This window comes from Chaetodon trifascialis, chromosome 16 (genome assembly GCF_039877785.1).
Source record: "Chaetodon trifascialis isolate fChaTrf1 chromosome 16, fChaTrf1.hap1, whole genome shotgun sequence".
Taxonomy (NCBI): Eukaryota; Metazoa; Chordata; class Actinopteri; order Chaetodontiformes; family Chaetodontidae; genus Chaetodon; species Chaetodon trifascialis.
The window spans coordinates 5,835,125-5,858,853 of NC_092071.1; the positions used below are offsets into that span (position 1 = coordinate 5,835,125).

A 23,729-nucleotide genomic window follows, 5' to 3' on the forward strand; every position below is an offset into this window, starting at 1 on the left:
ATTCACTAAGTCTGTTCCACTCTTTGTCCACACAGCAACTTTTACACCTCAGACAACAGGAAACGTTTCCACACATTTTATGTGCAGATTGAAAACAGGTAGATGGAAACATGCTTAATGATATGAAACAGAGCAAATACTCACAATGAAGAAGCTGGAACCACAAACTAACTGGTGTTTTGCATGAAAAATGACTTAAATGATGATTAATTTTCTGTCATGAATAATTTTTTTAACTTTAGGTTATAGTTCATTTCCTTTTTCATTTCATGCTCTTATCTTCCCTTTGAACACACAAAAACAAGAAAATATAAATTTAACATCGCACCAGTAAGCACAAAACACATTTTGCGTTGCGTTTTGAGTTGAGGCTGCAGCTTCAAACCCTTTACATAACATAAGATAAATTCAAAACTGATGCGTGTATTCGTCCATTTACCTCCATTTATTATGTATGATAAGTTTTCAGTCTGGCAGCATCTCTGCTGGCTTTTCTGCTTCGTCAGGGTGGATAGAGAGAGAGTACAACACATATCCATCCATTTCTATTCTGCCTTTATGTCTCTCACTCTCTCTCTCTCTCCTGGCTGTGTGTGCAGTGAATTGAAGTGGGAAAGAGAGAGAAACATTAACGGCAGGAGGAGGGAGGACGAAGAGAGAGCGAGCCGAAGAGAGAGAGGCGGTGAGAGCGTGTAAAGGAGGGCGTCTGACAGAGATGAGAGTATTTATAGGTGGAGAGATGAGGAGATAGAACGACAGCAAAGAGAGAGAGGGAGGAGAGAGACGAGAGAGGCAGGTAGAGATACAGAGAGAGAGAGAGAGAGAGAGAGAGAGAGAGGGTGGAAAATCCAGACACAATAAGAAGAAAAGGAAGACAAAGAGGAGGAGAGGGCGAGCGAGAGACCATGCTGAGGAGGAAGAGGAGCGTGTCGTTTGGAGGCTTTGGATGGTAAGAGTGTGTGTGTGTGTGTGTGTGTGTGTGTGTGTGTGTGTGTGTGTGTGTGTGTGTGTGTCTGTTTCATCCTTTCATAAACGGATGAATGATCTCATCACTTCTCTTACTCACACTTTCAGGGTCTTTGAGTTCATTTCCAGTCTGAGCTGCACCAAAGTGACATCACGGTGACATCATAGCTCCCCCAAAATATTAAAATGACTCAGTCTGCTCTTTTTTGTTGTTCTCTGACCTGCTGCAGTTCAACATTAACAGAAATCCGAAAATTAAGTTAAAATTGGCCCTTTTTTGAATGGGGTTTGGTTGAAAAGTTTTCTTGCTCCGTCGGAGATGACCTGTGGTGTTCACACTGGAGAAAGCGGCTCAGTCAGAGTTTATTCTTTGTCTACATGGGACACTTTTCTTCCCTGTCTCTTTCCAGTCGACTGATGGTGAACAGAAAACGTTTTCTGATCTGCTGCCTATCAAGATGAGAAGAAATTGAAAATTAACGTAGTTGAAGTTAAAATTTGACTTTTTTTTAATGGGGTTTGGTTGAAATTGAACTGCAGTGTTTGTGCAATGAAAGGTCAGTAAGCCTAAAAATATTAATCAATCATCATCATTTGTTTTTATTCTACCAGCTGTTCAGATCAGAGGAAATCTCTAAATTTGGTTAAAACTGATCATTTTTGAATGGAGTTTGGTTGAAAACTTTTGCTCTTTGTGCACTTGATCTGTGTTCACATAATAGAAAGAAGCTCAGTCAGAGTGAGTTTGACATTTTCTCATTGTTGTCTGTGTCTGTGAACAAAAAACGTTTTGTTGCTGCGGTTAATAAATAACTTTTGTATTCCCAAGAATTCAATGTTCTGTCACTTTTAAAACACAAAAGGCCCTGCTTTCTAACTGCCTGCATGTCTGTTATGAAAATTTACATGAAAATTATAAAAACACGTTGTTTTTTTTTGACAGTTTAAAGAGCAAATTATATGTGCATTCATTTGACACCTCATTGTGGTTCCAGTATTCAAAATCAAGGTATATCAAACTACAGGTAACCATAGCAACAGCACTACTAAATAATACAACAGTGTGTTTGACCCATATTTACCTATATATTGACTCGTATTGTAACTACTCAGTGGTGTGAATTTTGAGGTTAATTCTTGTTGATCATTGGCGGGATGCTCCTCTTATTTTATTCATATTTAGCTGTTTGTTCAGGCCCAAAAAACACTCTGATCTAAACATGGATCGTATCCTTTTCTTCCAAAGCTCTGATTGGCTCGGTTGTTTATCCAAGTGTCAGTGAACACAATGCCAATCCACAATCTGAGATGTTTAACCACACTGAAACTCAAACTATTACTACTTCTTTTGTTGAAGCTGCATCATGTCACCACACATTTCCCCCAAAATCATACACAGTGTTTCCTCTGTGTGCGTGTGTGTGATTGTTGAATGTTAAAATGGCGGCTGTTTAAAGATGCATCCTGAGGGACGCCTCAAACCAGACATTTGGTTTTGATTTTTCGATCTTTGAAATATTTTGTGATATCAGGCTCATGGATGGATATGTTGATGGGATGTCGACAGAACCACTGATACAGAGAGGAATGTAAAGTAGCTGCTCTCTCTGTTCTCGCCTCAGTAAATCTCAGTCTGCAGTCGGCCTGTCAAGCTCCCTGTGACCAGAGTACACAAGAGTGTGTGTGTGTGTGTGTGTGTGTGTGTGTGTGTGTGTGTGTGTGTGTGTGTGTGTGTGTGTGTGTGTGTGTGTGTGTGTGTGTAGGGGGAAACTCTTACACAAGCCTCCTTTTCAATCATTCACTCTTTTCACTCCCTCTGTTTTTTTCTAATCTGTGTCCCTCTTCTTCACCACTTCTTCCATACCTCCTTCTTTCCTTCTATACATCCTTATTTACTTCCATACCACCTTCTTTCATTCTATATGTCCTTGTTTCCTTCCATACCTCCTTCTCTCTCCCTCTCCACACCCTTGCTTCCTTCCATAGCTTCTCATAGCTCCTTAGATCCTCATCTCCTCTTTCTTCCCTTCTACGGATCCTTATTTCCGTCATACCTCCTTCTTTTCTTCAACAAATCCTTATTTCCTGATGCTTCCTTTTTTATTTCATACTTCCTTATTTCCTTCAATATCTCCTCTTTCCTTCTGCATATCATTATTCCATCCATACCTCCTTCATTACATTTATACATCCTTAGTTCCTCCTTTCCTTCTATTAAGCTTGTTTCCTCTGATTACTTCTGCATTTCCTAGATTCTTTTCCATCCCTCTGGTCCTTGTTTCCTTTCATAACATGTTCTTTCTTTAATTTCTTTCCAACCTCCTAAAGCAACTTCTTTCCATCTGTACCTCCTCCTCTCCCTTCACTTCCTTTACATTCACTCTCCATCCATCTTTTCTCTCCTCTCTCTTTTTCTCCTCCATAAAAAAAACGGATGGTATACCATCAGACTTTACCTCGTCATCTGTCTGTCCTCACACTGTTTACAACAAGTCCACTAATAGAGTTGTTGCATAATGCAGGAGCAGCTTCAGGCAGCTGCAGGAGCAGTTGATATTAAATCCTCCACCCCTCCACCTCACCTCCACCCTTCAGCATTCCTGAATTCAATCTATACACTAGAGTTAAAAATGTAAAGCTTGTCCCGGGAGAGGATGCTAAAACCAAAAGTTTTATCCCCTGTACGGTGGCCTTTTGAGGACATCTCAGACTTACCAGGCTCAGCTCTGCGCTGTCACACTTAGCTCAGCATTTACTGGACTCAGCTACCTTAAATGCCAACATGGTTTACAGGAAACATCTATCAGGTTAGCCTATTAGCTCGATAACACGTCGCTGTCAGCATCTTCAAATTCAAAGCAATGACAGTGACTTAAATGCTAGCTTAGCATTAGCTTTGTGAGTCTTCAGCAGAGGTAGGCCTGGCAGTGGAGAGAGAGCACAGATTACAGTTGCACTAGCTTACACTAGATAAATGCCATCAAACACTTGATTCATGCTTCACCATCAGCTGCTCAGTTAGCAGCTGACTATTTACCTCTAATCATATTTATACAGACACTTGTTACACTGCTGATCCGCTCATGCTGACAGTGTTTGCTGTGTTTAAATCTGGCCAAAGCATTAGATTTATTGATTGCAGCGTAAAGAGAATTTGTCACAGAAAATGTAGGAGGAGAGTTGAATGAAGGGCAACTGGACTCATTTGTAGAAACTTCTTCCCTGAGGAGGCCTCGTGGATGAGAGGTGAAGCGTTTGCCCTAGATTCAACCCTCCTCGGATAACCACGACCCGGCTGACTGAGAATCTTCACGGATGAAACAAGAAGTGCTTCTAAAATACTTCACGTACTCGCGCTTTAACGGCTGAATGTGGAAAAACAGTGTTTCAACAAATCAGCTTAAAAGGTGACAATACATTCATGCTGCGTTCAGGTGAAAGATCTCAGAGGATGGAAACAAGGTATCATGGTTTCACTCAGCAGTTGGCCATCTTTGTGTGATCATGAGCTCTCTACAGTCTCCTCCAGTCAGTCAGTCCAGTGTGTGTGTGTGTGTGTGTGTGTGTGTGTGTGTGTGTGTGTGTGTGTGTGTGTGTGTGTGTGTGTGTGTGTGTATGTGTGTGTGTGTGAGAGAGAGAGAGAGAGAGAGAGAGAGAGAGAGAGAGAGAGAGAGAGACAGAGAGAGAGGGACAGAGAGAGAGCAGATTTAGCAGCATAAATGTGTTATTTATGACCTGGGGGAGTTGAGTTTTCACAGAGTCATCACACAGGCTTTTAACGTTAAGGTTGATCGCTCACTCTCTCACTTTCCATTTCTAGATAACTCCTCCTCCTCTTCCTCCTCCTACTCTTCTCCTCTCCTTTGCTTTCCTTGTATTTCCTCTCCTTTCCTCTTGTTTCTTCTCCTCCTCCTTCCTTCTCCTCCCCTCCCCCCTCCTCCTCCCCTCTTCTCCTCCCCTCTCCTCTCCTCACCTCTCCTCTCACATCCCCTCTCTCTTCACCTCTCTTTCCCTCTTGTTTCCTCCTCTTTCCCTCTCTCCCCTATTCTTCTTTCCACTCCTCTTCTCTCCTCTCTCCATTCTCTCCTCTCCCCTTAACCTTCTCTCTCCCCTCCTCTTCCTCTCTCTCCTCCTCTTCTCTCCCCTTCCCCCTCTCTCCTCACTCCTCACTCCTTCCTCCTTTCCTCCTTTCATCCTCTCTCCTCCTCTACTTCTTCACCTCCTCTCTCTCTCTCTCTCTCTCTCTCTCTCTCTCTCTCTCTCTCTTCCTCTCATCCCCTCCTCTCTCCTCCTCCTGGCCTCTCTCCTCCTATCCTCTCCTCTTATCCCTTCTCCTGTCATCATCCCCCCTCCTCCTCTATACCTCTGTATGAACTCTACGGCCAAACTGGAGTGTTAATGGTTACAGTTCAGTTAAACATCCAACCTCAGAGTCCTGTTTGTTCTCTTAAGGTTTAAGTTCCATTAACAGCACAGAGGGAGTTCAGCAGACCTGAGATCTGCTCTGCCGACCAGCAGATTTAAAAGTGAGAAGAGGAGTGATTCACTGAGGCAGCTCCTGCAGGAGATAAAAGTGACAGAGTGACAAATTTTGTGTGTTTTTTGTGATTTATTCTGTGGAGTTGTCGTGTATTAGAGCTGCTTTTACCCTTCGGTCCAGCAAAACTGTGTCTGTGCATGTGTGTGTCCGGGTGTGTGTGTGTGTGTGTGTGTGTGTCCAATGTAAATGTGTGATTTACTGCCGGAGCACTTTAATAAATAGGGTTTTTATTGCTGTGAACCTCTGAGATCACACCTCCCTCTGTTGCACACATGCACACACACACACACACACACACACACACACACACACACACACACACACACACACACACACACACACACACACACACTCTGTCACTAAGGTTAATAGAGTATTCAGATGTAAATCTCTTGGTCCTAGCCTCAGTAATGTCTTAATGTTCTTCCTGTTATCAGAGTGTGTTGAGTGCACAGTGCCGCATGTTAATAGCATGTCTCTCTCTCTCTCTCTCTCTCTCTCTCTCTCTCTCTCTCTCTCTCTCTCTCTCTCTCTCTCTCTCTGCAGGATTGATAAGTCCACAGTCAGCGCTCTGAGAGCTCGGTGAGTAATAAAACTAACATAATGTGCCACCAAACCCTGAATCATAGTTTGAATCACATTTTTGTTGTTTCATGTGTTTCATTTTGAGGTAGAAGTCTGATTCTAGATTTTCCTTCTGGTCACAAATCTCACTTTCAGACTCAAACCAATCTCTGAATACTTTCTTACTGACTGTCTGTGACTCTCAGCTCCAAGCCAAGGAGAGAAAATTGCTGAAATTTGATATTGAATTGATAAGACTTGTGCAAAATTAAAATGTGGGATCTTTTCCTATTGAGTGTGGAGGGACTTAAGCCACAGTTCATGTTGTGTCTGACTGGCTGGTGTCACCCATCAATCACAAATAAGAAGCCTTACATGTACAGAACTATTTAGTGAATTATGAACTAATTCTTTAGGCAGTTTTTAAGCATAAATGCCAAAAATCTTAGTTTACCCAATGATAGCATTTACTGTTTTTCTGTCCTCTATATCACTGACAACTGAATCTCATTTAGAAAGATTATCAGCAGACACTGTAAGTCAGTTGATGTATATTTCCTTACAACCTGAGAAAACATTGAATGGAATTCTATTATGATTTCATTAAATTTAATATCACAGTAAACTGAATCTTTTTGGTTTACGCTGGTCAAAAAAAAAAACCGCTGACATTTTATGAACCAAATGAAAAACTGATGCATTGACAGAAAATGAATAGCAGATTAATCAATAATAAAAGTAAGCTCTGGTTGCAACCTTCCTGACACTGAAAATGGATCATTACATGGATATAAAGATAAAGATAATATCATGAAACGCGTCAGAAGGTCATCATCTTCCCTTCATTCAAACACTGATTGTCGAGACACTGTGTGCTTCATTTGACAGACGCTCACTGATGATGGTTTTTATATCAGTTTACATGAAACCAGTCTGAAGTGGATCAGACAGCAAGCAGCAGCTGCTTTTGTTCAGATGCCTGATGGGATTCGGCCTTGACAAAGACTGTCCTCTTGGTTTCACTGAGGAGATGAATACACACCTCAGGGCTGTTTTCATGGCAGATTTTTTATGTTATTTTTTCTGCACACACAAATTTGTTCTGCTGATGCTGGTTGGAAAAGTGTGTGTTTGTGTGTTTGGGGAGGAGAGACACCAATGAAACAGAGTTCAGATAATTCATTTATTCCAAGTGTGACACTGTATCTCTCTCTCTCTCACACACACACACACACACACACACACACACACACACACACACACACACACACACACACACACACACACAAATGCTTGAGCCCTGTTCTTTTCATCCCCATTTGTTAACATTTAGTCATATTATCTCCATTCAAATTATGCCGAATTAGCTTCGAGTAGTTCCTGTTAGCAGTGAAGCGATTGATGCACGGACAGCTATCACTGGATTTCTCTGATACTGAAGAAAGCTTGAAAATGTGATGATTCTCAGGCAAGTTCTGAAGTGCCTTTTTAAGTGGATTCATGGTGGACATCAAAGACAACGATATGCTCCAGAAGTGAATCTTAAAATATGTCTTTTATATCTGTGTGCTTAGATTTTGATTTTTAACTCTGATGAGTGACATTTTTTGGTGCCATTTACGCCAATCAGGCTCTGTTTTATAACTCCTCCATATCACTGCTGCAACTCCACCTGCTGACTGTGCTGGTGAGCGGCCAAATCAGTGGTACAAACTACAAAAATTAACTTCCTGTTGTTTTTGCAACACCTGCATGCACCAGCCCCTTTTCCTTCACACGCTATCTGCGCCTTTTCATGTCCTTGGAGTGGAAAGAGTCCAGTTTGATGATGAAACTGAGGACTGAAGATGACTGTCATCGCCTGCAAATCTGAAACAATCTGGACTTGAAGTTTTGTGTCACTCATTCATTGGCTGGCTTGCTTCTTCTCGTTAGCGTGCACCCTCTCTCTTCACTTTGCTCTTTTGAAAATGACAAAGCAGATTTTGTCAATTTCACAAGACAAAGAGAAAAAAGTCCTCTGACAAAGAAACAATGGATGTGCATGTTTATTGATTTGATATTATTGATTGTTGATGCCGGTGCTGCTAAAGTTACATCAACTCTATGGTCCTTTTTAAGGAGCAGCAGTTTGTGATGACTTGTGCATATGTTGTGATAACACCGCTTTGTCAGACTGCATCCACGGTTTGGTTATTAGTCTTTTATCCCAGATTGTGCCTCGTAATTATTAATTCCTACAAATAATTTTGTTGATATCAGTTACCATCTGATATTTACTAATGACCAAACTTGCTCCTACCAGTTCCAAGCACAGGCCACTGACCTAAACCTCTGCAGAAACTTAAGAACTTCAGTTAAAGCAGTCTGCCCATTTCACTCTGAATCTGATCAAAAGGCAGGTTGATACCTTGCTGGCAGGGAAGAAAAGCCTGGTCTGAGTTACTGATGTCTTATGGGACTGTCAATAGAAAGGTCTTTGAAAGGAAAGGCACCAAACAGAAATCGCTGAGAGGCAGGCAGCAGCAGAGTGGAGTTCAAAAGTTTAACTTCAAGTTTGTGTGTGATTTTCCTTCATTATGCAGCCACTCCTCGAGGAGGCACAGGGAGATACACATGTAAAATAACCAAAGAGACAAAATAAAGCAACCAGGCAGCAGCTTGCTGTACTCACAATGCAATAAGGTAGAAAATGATAGATAATAAACAAAGTGTGAATGAGCAAACAGTCGCACTTTGATGGCTGATAGAAGCTATCAGTAATTTAAGAAATGTAGCCAGATTTTTAAAATATTATTATATTTCCCTTATTGTCAAAACCAGGACACTAATATGTAAAGCTCATCACCTCGACCTCCTGTCAAACATGAAGTCGCTGTGTTTGATAACAGCTATGTAGGTTTTTCTTATCTCTATGTGTGAGGCACCCCAAGAGTTTTGAGCGCTCGTAGCTTTTACCAAGATCTCAGACTTTAATCAGCTTGTTGGGACGATGGCTTGCTCACAATCATCTTTAGGAGAAGCCAAGGGATGCAGCTTTCCATGGCCCTCAGAGTCCCCTGACTTAGACATCATCAAAAACTGTGGATAGACCTCAGAAGAGGAGTGCATGCAAGACGGCCCAAGAAACTGACACAACTCCAAGCCTTTGCAATGGGCCCTTTTCCTTTTTTTGTTATTTTAAAATTGTAAAATATTAAAACAAAAAAGTAATCATATTAAATCAATCAATTATCTTTGCATAAAGCTACGTGCAGACCTTTGACCAGGGGTACCCAAACTTTTTACATGTCCATACACACACACACACACACACACACACACACACACACACACAGATATACAAACATGTACATGTGTGTGTGTGTGTGTGTGTGTGTGTGTGTGTGTGTGTGTGTGTGTGTGTGTGTGTGTGTGTGTGTGTGTGTGTGTGCGCGCGTGCGCGCGTGCGTGCGTGCGTGCGTGCGTGTATGTATCTGTGTGCGTGCATATGCCTGGAAGAAGGTGACCCGTCTATCGGTCAGATTGTTCTGTTCTTTTCCCTCCAGCAGTTTTTCTTCTGATTCACAGTTTTATCTGTCCATCAAATCTCTCCTGCTGTGCACCCTCTCTCTCTCTCTCTCTCTCTCTCTCCCCCCACCCCCCTCTCTCTGTAGTCTTCCTCAATTGCCTCAGCTGTATGATGACCTCAGTCACACCGTGAAGCATTCACTCCTCAAACCCCAGTCTGACATTGCGAGCTTGTGTTTGGTTTATTAGCTAACCGATAACAAGGTCGACGGTCGATGACTTTGTATTCTGCTGTGATGAGTTCTTCCTGCAATTTAATGGGTCGAAAACTAAAGCCGTGATAAGCAGCTTTAGAAAGAGTTTGAATGTCCTGCGTTGTTGCTGATGTGCGAATTTGACTTTGGCCAACAGAAATCAGTGACAAGAGAGGTCACTTCCCTTCCAGGGTGTCATGATCACCCACTTCAGACAGTGTTTGAAGTGTTACACCAGGATGAGACTACATGAATCTAGACCGATTTTAGGACGATTTTGTTATGGCGAGCAAATTACTAGCATTGTGGCCGATTATGAATGACAGGCGGCCATCTATACCCGTGTAGTTGACAGAAAAGGACAAAACATTGTGTGGTCTGATCCCGCCATTACCTTCAGCATCAAGAAATATAAGGCTTCCTTTGTCCCTACAGCCACTTACAGTTGAATTTTACTCTTGTCTACAGCACAGATTGCTTAGATTTTCTAAGACCTTTAGACTGAAGGAACTCCTCTTGAACTCTCTGTCCACTGCATCCTGTTGTCCATCAGTGTTTTGTGTGGTTTAAAATATAAACTGATTTGGTTAAGGTTAGAAAACGACGGCGGTTGAAAGAAACAAGTGCTGAACTGTTGTATTGTAAACAGAAGGTGAACAGCAGGTGGACTCATCCCTCCACCCTAAGACTGACAACGCTACCTGAGTCCTGATTACTACAGCTGCTAGAGGGCGCTGTCAGCTGACTGATCTGTAAACAGATGTTTTATTTGCTGAAACAGCTGATGCTCCCAACGTTCCTCAAACTTACATTTGTTTCGTTCTTCCTACATTCCTTCACAGTGTAGAAATGAAAATCCTACCAGTTGGCAGTCGAAGCGTCCTTCTCTCTGCTCTGGTTTTCCTGTTTGTCTTTTCTTTTTTTTACCCCCTTTCATTTCCTCTCAGTATTCCTGTTTTCTTCCATCTGTCTCTCTCCCTCTCTCTCTCTCTCTCTCTCTCTCTCTCTCCCTCTCTTTCTCTCTAAGCAACTAAGGCGCTATAATCCTGATGGTCCCCAGCATTATGAGAGAGAGACACTGAGAGAGAATGAGAGAGAGAGAGAGAGAGAGAGAGAGAGAGAGAGAGAAAGAGAGAGGGAGGGAGGGAGAGAGAGAGAGAGAGGGAGAGAGAGGGGTGCTGGTGTATTCAGTTTGAGCGAGATGCTCAGTAACCGACGGCAACGCAGCAATGCCGCACGACCACTGGTGAGTCTGGCATTTCCTCTCATCCTCCATCTGTGTGTGTGTGCGTGTGTTTGTGTGTGTGTGTGCGTGTTGTTTCTGAAATTTTCCTGAAATTATTTTTGATGCGTTTATGTGACATTATAAACAAACAGCGATGCCTTCAGGTGTTTATTCTGATATTTTGACAGCAATCATCAGGTTGCATTTCTGTGTTTCAGTGTTGTGAGTGAGTGATGTTTAGACATGTGTAAATGCTACTATTAATAGCGCAGACACTTCCTCTAAAACAGCTGATGGGTCAGTTTGAATTCTTAATTTTTTGTCTGGAGATAGTTTTACCCAGAATATGTAAAGAAAGACAGCAGCGATGTCACTCTGATCAGGCATAAAATAAAACATCTGCACAGCAACATCATGACATCTAGAAGATACATTAAGAGGAAAATTCAAAATCTTGTTTGAATGAAGAATGCAAAGAAATTAAATCACATTTCAATTCAATTTTTGAGTTAAAAACATTCACACTGATCTGAATACTGCTTAGATAGATAGATAGATAGATAGATAGATAGATAGATAGATAGATAGATAGATAGATAGATAGATAGATAGATAGATAGATAGATAGATAGATCTCATTAAAATCCTTTAAAAAATTACACATTTTCCTGCATAAAAGGATTGTTTTGGTTCTGCAGCTCCACATATTGCCAGATCACATTTCCCCAAACTGCATTAAGCCGGTGTTTGTGTGAATGTGTGTGTGTGTGTGTGTGTGTGTGTGTGTGTGTGTGTGTGTGTGTGTGTGTGTGTGTGTGTGTGTGTGTGTGTGTGTGTGCGTGTGTGCGTGCGTGCGTGCAGCTAAAGGGCAGACGGTCCGTCTGTCGAGAAACAGAAGCCAGCAGCGTCTCCTCTCTCCCTGCTGCTGCTGCTGTTGTTGTTGCTGTTTATGATGTTGTTGTTGCCACTTTGTCTTTTTTACGCGGTTGTTGACAGCAGTGGCTCATGTGCCACCTGGCGAATATAATTAGCCTCCTCAAAAAAATAAAAAAAATGGAAAGAAAAACAAATGGTTGGCTGCAGAGGATGTCCCTCCTCCAGGTGGATGAAAAACCCTGATTTCTGAAACGTCACCGCACAGATTTATTAATTTCCACGTAGAGCTGCATAAGCCTGGAGCTCTGTGTGTGTGTGCGTGTGTGTGAGTGTGTGTGTGATGATAAAATAGTCGCATGTCCTGAAAGTTACAACACCAACAGTCTCACCAGAGTTGAGGATGCTGCAGTGTTTGTTATAACCACAAAATGAGGCAGATAAGCACTGAGCATCTCCAGCAATGAAGCTAAAAATGTACATTTTTTCCAGAGCGGACGCTACATGAAAGGTCATGAAGTGATTTAGATCTAGCCGGTTCATCCTCTCAAGCTCAGCAAACTTCATGATAGTAGAGGCCTTTCTCGGTGCAATTCAGAGAGTTTGTACTTGTGTCCTTGTTAGACCAAACTGATGAGAATAGGACGCTGTGCTGTTGGTGTAAAATCTGTTTCTGGAAGCTGGTTGTGTACATATAAGGGCGCTGACGATGGGCGCTGACGGCCCTGTTTCTGGGGTTGGTCCAACAGCTTTAATGTGCTGGTTCAAACTCACTGCCATCGCCGCTGGTTGATGTACATTCTGGTACACAATCCACAAGAGTCAGCTTTGGAGCTGACTTACAGTATGTGTGTGAACTACGGGAACTGCAGATACGGTAGTATCCCAGCATGCATTTCACATCAACCAGCTGTGGTGGTGGCTTATATAAATCAGTATCAAAACTGTCTCAGCAGATTGAGATGTTGGTGTTAGTCTGTCCACCACTTTGATAAATCTCAATGAATAATTAATAGATTACCATGAAGTTTTGTACAGACATTCATGTTCCCAAGAGGATGAATCCTGCTAACTTTGATGATCCCCTGACTTTTCCTCAAGCAGCACTATGAGGTTGACATTTGTGTTTGAAATCTGTCACCAATTGGTTCAAATACTTAAGTTCCCATCAGGAAGAATCGCAATAACTTTGGTGGTAATTTGCCTGCAAAACTAATGACAGTGTCAGCTGTACTTTTATTTAGTGCTTATTGGTTGGTTAATTAAATTATGCCCGCTTAACAGAAGCATGTTAATTTTATCATTGTGACCATGATAGCATGCTTGCATTAGCCTACAGCTAAGCAGACTCTCACAGAGCTGCTAGCATGACTATAGATTCTTGGTCTGGTTCTTCCACAAGTTCAATCTCAGCTCAAGGGTCACTTACTTTCCTGTTCCAGAGTCTTTGACTCTTTGACTGAAGGGTTGAGATTGCCTTGTCAACTGCCATTTCCAAGAATGAACTGTCAAACTCAATGAGAATTTGGCTTAAGCTTTTTTAAATTGCTGTGACATATTTAAGAGTTGTTTCAGTGGAATATGGCACCACTGCAGGTCTACCAGAGGCATTTGTCACTTTGGATATGTGGAAGCTCAGCTGGCAGCGTGGTCATAGAAGAACACAGTCCCTCGGCCTGCCCTGCTTTAAAACCCTCAGGACTGAATCTATGCTTTTTGCCAATGATGTGGTTCCGGTAGCTTCATCAGACCATGACCTCCTCCACCCTGGGGCAGTTGAGCGTGAAGCATTGCAATGAGCGTTAGGGCCTTGTGGATTATCTAACAGTATGTGGAACCCCTTCCCCTCATACCTTTCTCATGTTGAAAGCTGTCAGGATGGCCATGTCATGTCATCAAACTGCTTCCCTACCCTCGCCTTCCCAATATTGGAATTGGAGGAGTTGCAGCTGACAATTTCTGTAACTTCCCTTATCTGACAATCCTGCATTCACTTCACACAGCGATTGGCCAGATGTGTGTTTTATGCAAACTGGCGTGCCTCAAGCATACTCAGGCCTTCAAGACCTTCAAGTATCTCCAGGTCTTGTAACTGTTGACTGAAAGATGCACTGGCTGGTGCTGTAAATATGACTGTCATGGTGAAGAGAGAACTGAGCCGGAAAGGTGAAGCTCTTGATTCAGCGGTTGACCTGCGTTCTAACCCTCACCTATGATGACAAGCTTTGGGTAATGAATGAATGAGCTGAGAATGAGTTCACAGATGCAAGCAGTCAAAATTAGTGTTGTGAGGTGAAGTCAAGTTCTGTTCTTAATAGATTGAACTTGACATCAATGCAATCATAAATTTTGGGTTAAACGAGGGAAGATGATGAAATTTACTTTACATGCTGACCCTCATGGCTTCATGGACACAGAAAGTATAATTTCACCTCATCATCAAAATTTTATTCCATTAAAAACCTGTAAGGATGGCAGCTTCCATCAGTTATTATCTTGTCTGAAATAAAGTATTGGAAGCCCCAAAACCTTATCGAGCGAGATGAAACCAAATCAGAAATCTTTCTTTCTGGTCCTCTGAAGTCTGTCCCAATTTCCCCAAAACATACAAATGTGAAACCTGCAGACCAGTGTAATAATCGACAGTGATGTTCAATTTAAAAAGAAAATTACAAAAGAAGAATCTTTTGTGATCTCAGAAATCGTGTTTTTTCTCATTTGACCTGATCTCAAGACGATGATGCACCCTTCCATATCATCTCGGTTAGATTACTGTTGTTCATTGTATTCAGGCTATTATTATTATTGTTGTTGTTGTTGTTGTTGTTGTTGTTGTTGTTGTTGTTGTTACCATAAAGTCTAATCCCAGTGTTAGAAGCATAATTGATGGATTGCTATCCAATATATGAGCAGTCAGACAGCAGGTTTTCAGTCACAACAGCAAAGCAGTCTCTGATGACTAAATGTAGTCGGTGATGGATTAAATGAAGTTTCAAGTCTGTGCAAGCTGATTTTGATGGAAAGTAAGTGAATAGCTGTCTGGAAGGAAGGAAAACAACCTTAAAAGAAAAAACACCATCAGTTTGCTCAGTAAAAAAAAGATTTCTGGGTTGCTGTTTAAGGGTTGGAGGTAGGCTAGCTGAAGTTTTGGTGCTGGTGTCACTTTATGGTGGAGGAACTTGAGGGTTAAATTTACATTTTAATGAACAGCTTTGATGTTCCCTCAGAGCCCAGCAGGCCTCCTGGTTGGGAAAAAAAATCACAAATACATTTTTCATGACTTTACTTGCTGGAAAATTACCTGCAACTGCTCCAGCTGAGCACAGATGAAACTGAAAGGACACCCTACTATATCTCTTTTTTAATTTATAAGCAGTAAATGCTATAACATACTATGATGTAGCTGCAAGGATCCACTGTGTTTACATAAACAGGTCTGACTCCAATCAAGCCTCCATATCTACCATACGAACAGCTGAGGAATACTTTTACCAGCTTTTAAACACAAGATGTCCAACGATATTACTAATATTTAGAATGAAGAAATGGACAGAGGCATATTTGTGGTTTCAAGCTCTTAGTTTTACCTTAAAATCACTGCCAGGAACATTTAAATCATACAAACAGTTCAGCCCCATTGATGCAACTCAAACATCAGCTGGCACACCAGGTAACGATTGACCTACTGAATCCTGATCTTACAGAGATCAGGAATCATGCTCATTAACTTACAGCCCATTTCAGTCATAGTGGTCAGAGGAACAAAAACTATGAACTAAAAGTCCCTTTAACTGCATCTGAAGAACCATGTAGAATTGGCAAATTAGATTTTTAGTTTTCATATGAGAAAACAGCACAGAGTAATTTTGTCGTTCTTTGTACATATTTACTGTCACCAGACTCTGATGCTTGTATTAATGAATTACTGAAAGGAGACTAAAAACTAACCATCCCACACTCATTGTCACTTATTTCTGTTTTGTGACATAAAATCAATCAGAAAGTTTATCTCTTCTCTTTTTCCTTGAGCCAAGCGCGAAGCCTAACTTGTTTTTGACATTAATTAGTAACAGTAAACATGCGACAGTCATCCGAATATTGATTCTAGACTATTTCTTTGTTTTGTGAATGAAGCGATACAAAAGTTGAAGCAGCCATTCAAATCCCCCCAGAGCACTGTTGGGGTTTGCTAGACCTGGGACTATGGTACAGGAATCCAATTTAGTCCGTTATGGTGAAACTCAGGCTTAGTTCCAGGTTTGCTCTCCTGGGAAAGTTGAAACTGTCATTTCTGTCTCTGGATTCAAACTGAAAGTGTCATGAACTTGTTGTTTGCCATGACAGACTTCATAGGAATGCTGCATTGTGGGAAAGGGCCAGAGGAGTATTTGACATCAGTCTATCATGTATCATGTTGTCATGTGTGTGTGTGTTTGTAAGAGATGATGTGATTGGCTGTGACACACAGCTGTCATCAGTGATAACGAACCAGCTGAGTCTGGTTAAAAGTGAAACTGGTTTTATTTTAAACTGAAGCTCAGGAGGTTCATATCAGACTCTCTCTCTCTCTCTCTCTCTCTCTCTCTCTCTCTCTCTCTCTCTCTCTCTCTCTCTCTCTCTCTCACACACACACACACACACACACACACACACACACACACACACATTTTGAAACTCAAACTTAAAAGTTGCAAAATTCTGAGTCACGTTATACCACTATGGATGCAGGTACTCATAACACACACACACACACACACACACACACACACGCACGCACGCACGCACACACACACACACACACACACACACACACACGCGCGCGCGCGCACACAGCCCTTACAGAGTGACCTTTTCTCTCTCAGCAGGTTTCGTGTTTCCTTCCTCTCTGCTCTTGTCTTCTCGTTGTGTCTCAGTGACCTTTCTGTTCATTCCTGGAGCTCTAAACGCTCCCTCAGGATTCAAAATTAAGTCAGTGTTTCTGGTAGATTTGTAGTTATGAATAAAAAACAAAAATAGCCTCAGGACAGAAAGCTGCTTACCTCAGGTCAATACAGCATTTCCTTAAAAGAAATTTCACAGAGAAAATAACAGAAATCTAGACTGAACTACACACGAACACATAAAGAAACACATAGAAAAACATAAATAATGTAAATATACAAACAAACAAATTACTCCCCGTTAAAAGTTTCCTTTTCTCAATTCAAGACTAATTATTTCATCATCTTGCCTGGTTTAAAAATTTAAATAAAGAAGTTCAGCTTTTACTTAAATGAAACTATCTATAAAGTGTGCACATGTCCGCACAAAACAAATGTTGCAAAGGTACATTTTGATGTCATGTTTAATTCCTGCACCAGACTCTTGATACAACAACACAACAGTAAGAAGTCAGTGGTGTCATGGGAGTCTTTGGGAGTCTGATGATTTGACTCAAATTCTTAGCATCATAATTGAATTCAGAACTGATTCTTCTTTCAGTGCAGTGTGAAAAATAATCAACCTCACTGGAGTTTGATACTGTCAGGACAAAGCTGTCTGTCCGACTGTCCACTTGAATTCAAAATTAATATATCGTCACCTTTGAAGTTGATATGTTGAACTTGTTTATTTCCACATCCAGCAGTTACAGGTTAACATATTCATTCATTTGGAGTCGTTTTTGTGTCACCTGACAAATGTAATTCCTGCATTCACTCTCTTTTAGCTCTGTTTTTGGTCTCCACCAACTCCTGCATGAAATATCTGACTCGTTAGCTGCTAAATGCTGCACTATGTTCACCAGCTGGTCTCTAACTGTGTCTGTCTGCTGTTTGCTGATGAGAAGGTAGTGTACTTTTGTGGCTTTTTCAGCTTTATCTCTGAAAACGATGCAGTGAGAGCGGTGAGAGTGAACCAGAACAGTGGAGTTGTGGTCAGGCAGATAAACCTCAGTCCAGCTGCTTTGCACATCTGTGAACTAACCACAGACAGTTGGCTCAACATGGCCTCACATCTGTTGAACGTTTAACCTGTGAAGGTCTGGGGGCTTATGGGAATCGGTGTTCATCAACGATAATGAAGAAGATGGTTAATTATTATGAAAACACTATCTAATATTGGAGTACATCTTTGTTTTTCTAATCGAAGCACTCGAATGTAAAGAATTTAAAAATTGACACCTAAAGTGTCGCTGCTGTTAAGCTCCACTCGTTCTCTCTTTTTCCTTGTTTTCTTTCACAGGTTTTTATGCAACATCTAGCACTTTGTGTCCCTCTCATCTGCCCTCATACACACAATTACACACACGCACACACACACAGTTACTCAAGGTCATCCTCCTCCCTGCATGGCCGCCAGCCCTCTGGCAGTTCCAGTTTTATCTCTTTCCAGTGGAAATGTCAGTTTGATTAAATTAATTTGGATTCATAAAGGATACAGAGGAGGAAGGGTGAGGATGAGGAGCAAGAAAGTAAGTGATTTAGAGGGATGACCTCTAAATCACTAAATACAACCCTTATTTACATTTATGGATTATGGATGAATGGGTCAAACAAACAGGACTTCCACCTGGGAGACGGCTGTCCCCTGTAAACGGAAAATCAATGTCGACTTTTAACGTATGAAATACACAGGAGCAGCAGCGGATATCAGCTGACACTAATTAATATTAATTCTGTGAGTGATTTGATGGAAGGACAGAAGTGAGTTCAACACCGTAACGCCACTTTACAGTTAAATGTAGTTAAACTTTCATCACTCACTACATTTACATGCAGTCAATATTCGGGTAATGGTCAATATTCCGGTTTCTGAAACATTTGGAATAACCTGTTTACATGCGTGAGCAAACAGGGTAATCAATTGGAATATCCCGATCAAAACAGTGACGCACGGACTACATGTCGACGCACGGAGAACGTCATGACGCAATGCGCATCATTTCAAAAACAGCAGCACGGCGGATAATGAACAGCCCGGGGCCGGTAGCAGTCACCTTCGTTTGAGCTTTGGTGCTGGTACTGTACCACCACCAGTACTTGACACTATTCTGTCTCACTTTCATCATTAATGGAAGGCAAGAACGTGCTGGAGCTGTGCCATCCATGCATGTAAACGTAGTGAAAGTCTCCTCATCTGCTCACCTGTGCCATGATCACACACCTGAGGCTCATAGCAATCAGTGCAGTATTTAAGCCACACTCACTTTTGGCCAGACTGTCCTTGTTCCCATGCAAGACTCTCCAGCAATTTCAAATGGACTGATCTCTCGTTGCCGAACCCGCCTGTCCCCCTGATCCTCAGTAAATATCTTAGCCTTTTGTCGCTGTATCTTAACCTAGTTCTTGCCTTACGCTTCCTGGAATTTGGTTTGCCTGAGACTGCTTAGTGTATGATTCAATGGGCATTAATAGAGACTCTGTTGTTGCTGCTTATCTGGACCTGCCAAGTCTGAGATTAAGGTTGATATTAGCGATATCTGTGTTGTGGTGGTTCTGAACTTTTGTCCAAAACGCACCTCCTTACAGATCAATAATTACAGATGATCAACTTTATAGTTTTGAATCAGGATCTTCAGTATTCAGTAGAATGGGCCCAAAAACTTTCTATGAACATCCATAATAAATATTTAGATATGATTTTATATTTTTACTGTGCTGCCCAAACTTGCAGAATAGTTAGTCTGTGATGTCCCGACACCTCAGGGGGAGGTCTGACACCTCTGATCACAACCACAGCAGCTCTGATAATGAAACTTTCAGAGGCTCAATGTCGCTCAGCTCAGCAAGAAACAAGCATCGACTCAGTGACTCGTCTCTATGAAGGTGTTTTAATTCAGATGGCATCCAGCAGCGCCCTCCCAAAATGTCCTCCCTGCTCACTGTTGATGTTTCCTTCAAGCCAGGATGTTTGGTCGAGTCAAGATCCCTCTGACTGTGTGTGTTGTCGATGTCATACACGAGTCTCTATAAATCATCTACGAGTTGTTCATGCCAACTCATCACTATAATTTAAAACTGAAGTCTGTCTGAGTCATTGATATTTTACATCAGTCTTCAACATTCATGTCCAAGTCACTGATATTCCAGTACAAGTCAGAGGTTCTAGTGAGTAAGTTATCAAACAAGTCATCAGAGTTCAAGTCCACGTGTGAAGTTTCACGTTAATATTCCAGTCTAAATCAAAATATGACTCATCAGTATTGAAGCATGAGTCATCAATTTGCAGGTCCATGTCAGATCACGAGTCATCAGTATTTAAGTCCAAGATAAGTCACTGATATTCCAGGACGAGTCAGCTGTTTCCAAGATGTGTCATCACTGTTTGAGTCCAAAGTGTGAAATCTCGAGTCGTTAATAGTCAAATCCAAGTATGACTCATCAGTATTCAAGTATGACTAGTCAAGTCCAAGTCACTGATATTCCATTACAAGTCAGAATTTTGTAAATTGCAGTCAACAAAATTCAGATCTGGGTCATTGCACAAGTCATCAGTCATCAAGTCCAAAGCATGAAATTTCAAGTCATTAACGTTCCAATTTAAATCAAAGTACGACTCATCAGTAATCAAGCATGAGTCAGTTGTTCAGGCGCTGTGAAATCATGGTTCATTAATATTGAAGTCCAAGTTTGACGTCAAAACTCACAACAGTTCTGATTGGCTGACTACTGCTCCTCCAAAAGTTTAATCCAGGTCAACATCTTCTTTTTCGACACCTGGCGAAACCATGGCAACCACGGTGAGTAGCGCTAAGCCAACTTGCCTGAGGGCGAAGGAAATGAATGGTCTTCTGGCTGGTTGGCGCACTTGATTACAGTGTGTGTGTGGGTGTGGGTGTGGGTGTGTGTGTGTGTGTGCATGCGTGCGTGTGTGCGTTGAACATGAAGTCATCTACAGCTGAATTGTGTGGAGGCTCCTGACAGATTGGAGTTCTATCTTTAGAGGCAGACTCATCACTCCTCTGTGACAAATATAATGATGATGTGTAGCGCTCAGATAAATCAGGACACACACACACGCGCGCGCACACACACACACACACACACACACACATACACACAGGACACGAGGTGAATGTTATTCTATTGGTTTTTGAGACAGGGTTTTTTTTTTTTCCAATTTCAATTTACAGTTGATATTAAAGGTTTGTAGGATTTAGGGCATTTATTGGCAGAAAGTAAATACAATATTAAGCATTGTTTTCAATGTATAATCACCTGAAAATAAGAATCTTGGTTAAATATTTGAGTGTTATTGACATAGTTATGACTCACAGAGCTAGCTGGTGAAGTAGCTGGCAAGCTAATAGCTAACACGTTAGCCAGTACGGAACACGCTAGTATTATTCAGTCTCAATATCTCTTTCTATTTTCTCTGAACTTTGCTGTATACTCCTCTGTGTCATTTTATTTTCAGGATTGTTCATCATTTCACTCAATATAAAGTTACTGAAGAATGAAAAACACCTATTCGAGTTGGGTGGTTATCCAACTGTCAGTTAGCAAGCTCATTTTGCCCTTGGCCGCTAACGGGACAATGAGCCAGTCACATTTATTGAAAAGCTGTATCAGCATGATGTCCTTCTGTCTGCTGACGGTGTGTACACAGTGTCTCTGGCATGGAGCAGTTTATACTCTGACAGAAGAGCTTCAATAAAACTGGATGGATCATACAGGCAGTGTCCTATAGCTATTTGTACTACCTGAATACACCTGTGACGCACACACAGTACCTTTATGGCTTGTAGGTTATGTAACTACTGTTCCTACCACCAAAGACTTTCTGAATAGTTTCATCATGTTGGAAATATCACGCGGCATCGAGTAAAGTAATATAGGTGATATCATGGAGGTAGCTAGGTTGTGATTAGCGTAGCATAAGGTAATATAACATTGATGATTTACATCACCACTGTGAGCCAATACGAATATACATATACAAAATCATTCAACGATAATAAATGAATATCATGTAGAAAAAGTTAAAATGTGTACAAGTACAGTGAATAATGCCTTTGGACTAGTCTTAGAGGTGAACACTGATGATTGATTTTTGTTTGTTTTTCAGCAAACAGGAGCTCCTGACCATCTCCAATGTTTCCGTCGCAGACTGCCCCCCCTCTCCCCCCCGCACCGCACCCCCCACCGTGAAGGTAACACACAGAAAAAAAAATCAAAACTAAGAACAATATCCGGCATTAACACACATCTCTGTCTGTCTCCAGTCAGCTCATTTCTTTGACATGATGGACAAGATGGAGGTAAGAATTTAATCATTTTTCCTGCTAAGTTAAAGGTTTTTATCATCAGTGAAAAGTTTCTCCTCCTCTGAAAAAAACCCTGTACTTTACTGCCCCCCTAACTCACACTTGAGCACCAAAAGTGGATCAGTCTGCCACTGAAAATAGTCCCCAAAAAATGCATTATTCTCTCCTGTTTGAGTCACGTTTCAAACTATATATTTGTGAGTTGTGTTTAAAGATTTATGTCTTCAGTAGCATCCAACGGTCTTACAGCTGAGAGCCGCAGATAATCTTAATACTGTCCTCTCTGCCTGACACTGATGCAGCAGGTGCCAGAAGCTGCTGAGATGAAGACAATCCCTCAGAGACAGAAGGCACGTCTGTCCATCTGTCTGTCCTCATATCCATCCACTCCCAATGTTTATTGCTTCATTTCATTTATTTGTTCATGCTGAGACCAAAGTGTCTCTGTGCTGTAAGAGGAAAACCTGCCAGAATTCATCTTGCACATTAAGAAATATCATGTACAGTCGTATGCGTCTCTGTGAGAGACTGAAAAGAGACGGTGCTGGAGAGCAGGTCTGTCTCTGCTCATCTTGAATGTAGCTGTAATAATAATAGTAAGTCCCTCCATTTTCTGCCTCTCGTCCCGGGCTGTCCATATGTCCCTTTCTTCAGCTATGTTTTCCAGCTCCTCCTGGGGATCCCAATGCGTTCCCAAGCCAGATGACGCATAATCTCTATAGTGTTCTGGGTCTACCCTGGAAAAACCTCAGAAGGAAGGTGTCCAGGAGGATCCTGATCAAATGCTGATGCTGCACGTTGCAACAGGACCCTGAGATACTCTTTCACCCCCAACCAGAAGAAGACTCCATCATTTTCTGGCAGAGAACCATGGTCTCAGGCTTGACTCACCTTGAGTCCTTCACATTCAGTTCACATTCAGCTGCAAACCCACGAATCCCCCCCCCCCCCCCCCCCCCCCCCCAGTGCGAGGAGGTGGACTGGAAATCACATTTTATGTAGGAACACACAGCTGCGTATACTGTCTGATATTCAACACCATCACTTTCCTGTGGGGGAAAAAATAACCGACTGATGATTGATTGTGTCAGTCGAACAAAAACTCATACAGCATCTGTGCCATCTGTCACGTTCAACATCATCACTCATGCAGTTTATTCACCTGTATGTGTGTGCATGTACATCATGACAGTGTGTGTGTGTGTGTGTGTGTGTGTGTGTGTGTGTCCATGTATTATTTGTCATGTGTGTAACTACTCCGTCTTCTTCTTCCAGGACGACTACATTCCCTATCCGAGGATCGAGGAGGTGAGAACACCACATCTCTTTCTTCTAAAATCAGAACTCATAAACATTGTAATGCATGTTCACAGGCTCCCATTACAACACGTCTGTGTGTGTGTGTGTGTGTGTGTGTGTGTGTGTGTGTGTGTGTGTGTGTGTGTGTGTGTGTGTGTGTGTGTGTGTGTGTGTGTGTGTGTGTGTGCTGCAGGTGTTGGAAAGGGGGGAGCCATACCCTCAGGTAATCCTACCTGAGTTCGGAGGCTACTG

General features: G+C 41.8%; 1 protein-coding gene across 4 annotated transcripts in view; it reads left to right on the forward strand.

Annotated features, from left to right (window-relative positions):
* Positions 1–618: 618 nt before the first annotated feature.
* The window catches only part of LOC139344271 (rap1 GTPase-activating protein 2-like), a 34,896-nt gene continuing 11,785 nt past the window's right edge, over positions 619–23,729 (forward strand). For 2 of the 4 annotated variants that reach the window (XM_070982268.1, XM_070982269.1), the window contains exons 1-7: positions 619–949; positions 6,053–6,088; positions 21,980–22,064; positions 22,137–22,172; positions 22,481–22,528; positions 23,454–23,486; positions 23,671–23,729. The exon at positions 23,671–23,729 is cut by the window's right edge and continues 184 nt beyond it. In XM_070982268.1, the coding sequence (XP_070838369.1) occupies positions 906–949; positions 6,053–6,088; positions 21,980–22,064; positions 22,137–22,172; positions 22,481–22,528; positions 23,454–23,486; positions 23,671–23,729 (341 nt within the window). In that variant the 5' untranslated portion in view covers positions 619–905. Of the gene's footprint in view, positions 950–6,052; positions 6,089–11,037; positions 11,081–21,979; positions 22,065–22,136; positions 22,173–22,480; positions 22,529–23,453; positions 23,487–23,670 lie in introns of those variants that run through there. The other 2 variants (XM_070982270.1, XM_070982271.1) reach the window with 1 other exon arrangement.